This window comes from Lactuca saligna, chromosome 4, assembly GCF_052625555.1.
Source record: "Lactuca saligna cultivar CGN05327 chromosome 4, ASM5262555v1, whole genome shotgun sequence".
Lineage (NCBI taxonomy): Eukaryota > Viridiplantae > Streptophyta > Magnoliopsida > Asterales > Asteraceae > Lactuca > Lactuca saligna.
Window position 1 is genome coordinate 227,550,593 of NC_136420.1, and position 7,407 is coordinate 227,557,999.

The following is a 7,407-nucleotide window of genomic DNA, read 5'->3' on the forward strand; positions in this document are numbered from 1 at the left end:
TATATGAAAACCATCTGTCTATTTGTCCTAAAATGATATAATAGATGATGATGTTGGGAAAATAAGTTTCTTTACATGGTATCAGAGCGTTAGGGCGTTTATCTCTGCTTGAAGATTGTTTCTCACAAAGGTACTCTTTTTCTCGCTTTGTGTTTTTCGTGATCAGATCCTTGTAGATCGTTATAGTTGGGTTCGTACTGAGATTTTTGTTTTGAAATCTCAGTAATCTAACTCTTCTGTGAACATCTAGGGTTCTCTTGATGTTTTGTATGATTATCAGTTGATCTGAGTCATCTTCTAGTTATTAGTTCTTGAGATTTTGGTACTGCGAGTTTCTCTTTTGTAAATCTTGCAGGTTTATCTTTAAGTGGAGATCCTTGAGTGATTGCAGTCATCATCAAGTGGAGATCCTTGGTTGATAAGTCGGTTCTTCGTTTATTTTGGGTCGATTAATCCTGTTCTATGAAATAACTCTAAACAACGGATTTCATCACCGTTGTTTCTTAAAGAGAACGGAGTAACAGGAGTCGATCCATTCATCCAATCTGCTTATGGCTCTGTGAGAAGTTCTCTTGTTCCTTTCTTTATCTTCTTCTTAGCTATAACTGTGGGTTTCCTGGTTATCTTGAGTACACAAACTGTTGGTATTCATTTTCTGTGTTACTTTAGCTCTGTGATTCTTGTCTTGGACCCCAACATACTGTGGTGACCATCTGGACATATAAGGATCATAGGAGTTATTATTTTGGCTGATTGTATTCTTCTCTTTTGCTTCTTTTTCTTTGATTGTACTAATCGTTCGTCAGTATGGCTGATTCTCCTCCTGAGACTGGTAGTAGTTCAAAGGTTGATTCCATGAACTACGATGATCCTCTTTATATTCATCCATCTGACAATACTGTAACCACAATTGTGAGTTTTAAGTTGACTGGGACAGATAACTTTCGTGTATGGCGTAGCTCTATGACTAGGAGTCTTAAGGCTAGAAATAAGCTAGGGTTTGTAGAAGGAACTATAAAAAAAGATTCTACTGATGAACTCAAATTCTCAAAATGGGAACGTGCTAATGCTGTAGTATGTTCTTGGATCCTTGGGTCTCTGTCTGAATCAATCTATTCTAGTCATGCTTATTCTGAATCTGCTGTAGACATTTGGAATGAACTCTTTGAAACCTATAATAAGGCAGATGGATCTGTTATTTTTAATATACATCAAAGAATTAATTCACTTAAACAAGATGGTTCCTCTCTATCTAAATACTTTAATAAACTAGATACACTTTGGAAAGAGTTTGATGGTCTTACTAATCTTGCTGAGTGTACTTGTGAGGCTGCTGCTAAATATAATGACCATTCCAAGCTTATGAAGCTAATGCAGTTTTTAAGTGGTCTTGATGACTCTTTTAATCAAGTAAAGAGTCATATTCTGTTAATGGAACCCCTTCCAAATGTTAAAACTGCATTTTCAATTGTTTCTAGGGAGGAGTCTCATCAAAAAAATGGAGTTTTGACCTCTGTCTCTAATGTGTCTAAAACTCAGTCTTCAGCATTTAATAGTAAATTTAATGACAAAAAGAGTTCTAGTTCTAATAGAAGTAGAAATCAAAATCTGCAATGTAAAAATTGTGGTCTAAAAGGTCATCTTATTGACAGATGTTATAAACTGATAGGTTATCCAAAGGATTTTAAGCCATTTAATGAAAATCAAAGAAATCAGAATAAGACTTTTTCTGTTAATTCTTCTTCTGTTCCTTCTAGTAGTGGTTCTTCCTCTGGTGTTGTTTCTAATGTTCCTGGAAGTGATGGTACATATTGTTTCACAAGTGAATAATATCATAAGTTGTTGAGTCTTATTAATGAAAGGTCCTCAACTTCTGAGGATACTTCAGTTAGTGCTAATATGGCAGGTATTCCTTTCTTTAATGCTTATAATTCTACTATTAATCATCAAAAGTGGATTGTTGACTCGGGTGCAAATCAACATATGACTTCATCTGAATCTCTATTACAAGACACTGTTGATGTTTCAAAATTAAATCTGCTTGTTAATCATCCTAATGGTTCATCTGCTAAGATTGAAAAAATTGGAAACTTACAGTTTTCTGAAAAATTAACATTGTTTGATGTCTTTGCTGTTTCTGGTTTTAATGTAAATCTTCTTTCTGTTCACAAGATATGCAAAGACACAAATTGTGAAGTTGTTTTTAATGAATCTTCTTGCAAAATTCAAGATTTACAATCCAAGAAGGTTGTGGAGAGTGGTAGAGAGTCTGGGGGATTGTATTATCTAAATGCTTTTCCCTTAGGTAGTAGTTCTTGTAATTCTGTTAAATGTTGTGTTTCTAAACTTACATGGCATAGTAGATTAGGTCATCCTGCAGAACAGTCCTTGAATTCTTTAAAAGATGTTTTTTGTTTTGATAATTCTTTTCTTCCTCCTTGTGATGTCTGTCATAAAGCTAAACAAACCCGTGAGTCCTTCTCTCATAGTGTTCATAGTTCTTCTAAACTTGGAGAACTAGTTCATTTAGATGTATGGGGTCCCTATAGGGTGTCTACTAGAGAAGGCTATAAGTTTTTTTTTACTATTGTGGATGATTTCACAAGGGCTACTTGGGTTTATCTTTTAAAAAGTAAAGATGAAGTTTATGATAACTTTACTTCTTTTTTTCATGTTTTGTTAAACCAGTTTGATTCTAAAATCAAAATAGTTCGTTCTGATAATGGAACTGAGTTTTTAAATCATAAAATGGAAACTTTTCTTAATCTTAATGGTATTCTTCATCAGACTACTTGTGTTTATACACCCCAGCAAAATGGGGTTGTTGAAAGGAAACATAGGCATATTCTTAATGTTGCTAGATCCTTGCTTTTCCAATCTGGTCTTCCAATAAAATATTGGGGAGAGGCTGTTCTCACTTCAGTGTTTTTGATAAACAGAATGCCAACTTCAGTTTTAAAAGGACAGTCTCCTTATGAATTAGTGTTTAAGAAAATGCCTGTGTTTGATCACATAAGAGTCTTTGGCAGTTTATGTTTTGCTACCAAGATTAATAATTTGGATAAGTTTTCTGAAAGGGCTGAAAAATGTGTTTTGCTAGGATATTCTTCTGAGAAAAAAGGTTATAAGCTTTTGAGTCTTGATACAAATTCTGTTTTTGTTTCCAGGGATGTGAAGTTTTATGAGTCAGTCTTTCCATTTAAACTGAAGTCAACAACTGTTGATAATCGATTTGTTTTTAAAGATTTAGTAGACCCTTTTTCCTATGATGAATATGATAGTTCTGATTATGTGAATGATTTAATAGATCTTAATGACTTGAGTGTTAACCATCAAATGGATGGCTCTAATGCAGCTCAGGATTTTGGTGAAAACTTGAATGATATTACTTCTGATAATAACCAGACTAGCGAGGTATCTGAACCTTTATTTGATAGGACTATGCCAAGTCATTCTGATTCAACTGAGGAAAGTGGTCATTTAACTTCATTGCCTTCTCTAGGACAGTCAATAGGGGCATCTGGATCTAGGAGAGAGTCTCGAATGCCTGTTAAATTCAATGATTATGTAATTGAAGGAAAACATAGATATGGAATTGAACATACATTGAATTATTCTGTTCTTAGTGCTGAAAATAGATGTTTTTGTTCAAATTTAAATAAAACTGTTGAACCAAAAACATTTGAAGAAGCTTGTGTAGATTCAAATTGGGTTGAAGCAATGAATAATGAAATGGAAGCTTTATATCGTAATCATACTTGGGATGTTGTAGAACTTCCTAAAAAACGTAAACCTATAGGCTGTAAGTGGGTTTATAGGATTAAGTACAAACCCAATGGAGAAGTAGAGAGGTATAAAGCTCGTCTTGTAGCTAAGGGTTATAATCAAAGAGAAGGAGTTGATTATCAGGAAAATTTTTCTCCTATAGCTAAAATTGTTACAGTTCGTATAGTTATTACTTTGTCTGTGAATAATTCTTGGCCTTTATACCAGTTAGATATTAATAATGCTTTTCTTTATGGAGACTTAACTGAGGATGTGTATATGAGCTTGCCTCAAGGGTATCATACTAAAGGTGATACTAGAGTGTGTAAATTGGTTAAATCTTTATATGGGTTAAAGCAAGCTCCTAGAAAATGGAATGAAAAGTTGTGTTTTGAATTGTTTAGTTTTGGTTTTGTTCAAAGCATAAATGATTACTCCTTGTTTATTAAACAAAACAGTAATTCAATTGTTGTATTGTTGGTTTATGTGGATGATATTATTCTAACAGGAAGTGATGAAGTTGAGGTTCAAAATGTTAAATCTTTTCTTAACTCAAAGTTTTTGATTAAAGATTTGGGAAAATTGAATTACTTTCTTGGAATTGAAGTAGTAGATACTAATAAAGGAATATGTTTAAATCAAAGAAAATATTGTCTTGAATTGTTACATGAGTTTGGTATGTTAGGCTGTAAGCCTGCTTCAACTCCTTTGGAAGCAAATTTTGTTTCTAAAAGGAGTTGTGTTAGTAGTGATCCTTTACTTGAAAACATTACTGAATTTCAGAAATTAGTTGGAAGACTTATATATTTGACTATTACAAGACCAGATATATCTTATTGTGTTCAAATTCTTAGTCAGTTTATGCATAAACCACATAAGTCACATTTAAACATTGCTTTTAGATTACTTAGATATTTAAAAAATAGTCCCGGTCGTGGTATTTCTATTGTAAAATCTGGGAGTTGTGACTTAGTGGGTTATGTAGATGCTGATTGGGCTAAGTGTCTTAATTCAAGAAAATCAGTCACTGGATATTTGGTTTACTTTGGAAATTCTCTGATTTCCTGGAAAAGTAAAAAACAAGCTACTGTATCTAGGTCTTCAACAGAATCAGAATACAGAGCTTTAGGCTCTATTACATGTGAAATTATTTGGGTTTTAAAACTATTATTTGATTTAGGAATCAAAAGTTCATTACCTGTTTCAGTTTTTTGTGATAGTGAATCTGCTATTAAATTAGCTTTAAATCCTGTGTTTCATGAAAAAACAAAGCATTTTGAAATTGATTTACATTTTGTTAGGGAAAAGATTACAAATGGTGTTTTAAAAGTTGAAAAAATAGTTTCTTCAAAACAAAGAGCTGATATGTTAACCAAGTTCTTAAGTGTATCACAACATAATTTTTTAATTGATGAAATTGGATTAATAAATCCTTTTAATTAATATAAATCTTTAATTTAAAATGTCAAGTTTGAGGAGGGGTGTTGAATATTGTTGATATTATTGCCAAACTTGTCATTTAAGATTGTGCAGGGTAAATAATGGAAATTAGTAAAATGCCATCGGGTCAACACGCGGGTCAACACGCGGATCTTTGAACCGAGATATAAGAGGGAATATGAGAGGATTCTGGAACATACAGATATTTTCTACGCTTCTATTCTCTCTCAGTTCTCTAAGAAAAGTGATTAGGGTTTGTATATTCGATCAGTTCTTAGTTGTTCATAATCTTTCATTGTTTGTTGATTAATCAGTAGATTAGGATGAGTGTTATGTAAGAGAGTAGAATAGGAATTGTGTAGTGAGGTTTCGTTGTAAGTATATGAAAACCATCTGTCTATTTGTCCTAAAATGATATAATAGATGATGATGTTGGGAAAATAAGTTTCTTTACAGATATTGACAGAAGTCGAGCTTGCCATTTCCTAGATCCTTGAAACTCTCGGCTGACAAAAATACCCTAAGCAGTAGAAATTGGATTTGGAGTTGATGAATTGGAGATTGGGGAAGGTTTAGGATTTCAAGATGGTGGAGGAGAACAGTGGTGAAACGATGGAAGAGGTTTGTTTGCATACAGTGTGGTCTAACGTGTTTTGTTACACTATCACTCATAGTTTAGGGTAAATCACATTTTCACATTTGTGGTTTAATGACATGTATTTATTTGATCCAACTTGTCTACTTCTAACATATGTTGGTCAATGACCACTATTTTGTGGTCACTGATTGTTTTTTTAGTTTGTATTTCAATGATCATATTATGTCATCACCACATGACGTTTAGTTGGGTTCAAATAACAAAAAAAAAAAAAAAATTAATAAATATTTTTTTTTCACTAAGCCTCTAATGCAAGGACCATTTTTTTGGCCATTAAAGCATCCAATAGAGCTTTTACTTTACGGTTAGTGACCGACGAGTGACTACATATATAGAATCGGTCCGTAAACTTATAGGCATTATCAAAATTATGTAATTTATGTGACGATTTAATATATGGTCACTAATGATGATATTAGTGACCAGATTTTAGGTCAGTCACTAAAAATCTCTTTTCTGGTAGTGAATTTCATAACACGTGAACCTGTGTCGTAGACCCAGTTTGAAAAAAAAAGTTAAATAAAGGGGTTGGCTAAAAAGACACCCTATATTGCAATATGGACACCCTAATTAATTTTTTTAATATTTTTATTGGCTGAAGTTGCATTGTTTTCCGGAAAAACTGATTATAAACACTTAATTATTGGTTGACTTTTTAAAAAGTGATCAACATGGTGTCCAAGGGGTGTCTTATTAGCAACACCCTAAATAAATGATCCACTAAGAATATATGTGGCGTAGTTGCTTACGCAATATTATAATGTCCTTGGAAAGTTCCACATTTTCCCTATTCATATTCCAAGAATGATCCGAGAGGGTGGTATTGGACTCAAATTGTAGTAACGGTTGGAAACTCTTTTCTTTAACGACATTGGTCTACTATTCAATGAATCAATAAAAGTGCCAAATGATGAATCAAAAAGGTAATACCCACCATTTTATATATATATATATATATATATATATATATATATATATATATATATATATATATATATATATATATATATATATATATATATATATATACACGGCCTGGAAGAACTATGGTTATAAAAATAACTAATTAAACTTTCATATTAAAAATCAAAATTATTAATTAATTATTTTAAATAAATTATTACTTATGAGATGTTTTTTTAGTTATATAAAATTATATTCAATGATTTAAATAAATAGTGAAGTTATATCATCTTATAATCTGTATTAATTTTATTTTATTTTTATACTCTAATGTTACTAAATTAATATAAATAAAGTGACAAATTTTGAATTTTGAAATTTAAAATAGAGAATCAATTATCTCCATACCTAATAAAAAAAGTAGCAAATTTACCACGTGTCAAACAATTAGAGTTTGAAATTAATTATTTGTCACTTGTCAGTCTTTGGTTTTTTCCTCATTAATTACATTTCCACTAATTCACCCTTCTCTTTTACACGGATGAAACACGTCAGCAAAAAATTGATTTGTAATATCTGTTGCCTAATTTATTACAATACATATTTAATTTATTTTATAACCGTGGTTCCCAAGGGTATTA

General features: G+C 31.7%; 1 protein-coding gene across 1 annotated transcript; it reads left to right on the top strand.

Annotated features, from left to right (window-relative positions):
• Positions 1-807: 807 nt before the first annotated feature.
• Positions 808-1,830, top strand: LOC145040509 (uncharacterized). The gene has a single exon (XM_078988424.1). It carries the CDS (start codon positions 808-810, stop codon positions 1,828-1,830), a length of 1,023 nt encoding a protein of 340 aa, XP_078844550.1.
• The last annotated feature ends 5,577 nt before the right edge of the window (positions 1,831-7,407 follow it).

Excerpts from the sequence above, each read along its gene's own strand:
- LOC145040509 (XM_078988424.1), top strand. The coding sequence starts at position 808 with ATGGCTGATTCTCCTCCTGAGACTGGTAGTAGTTCAAAGGTTGATTCC.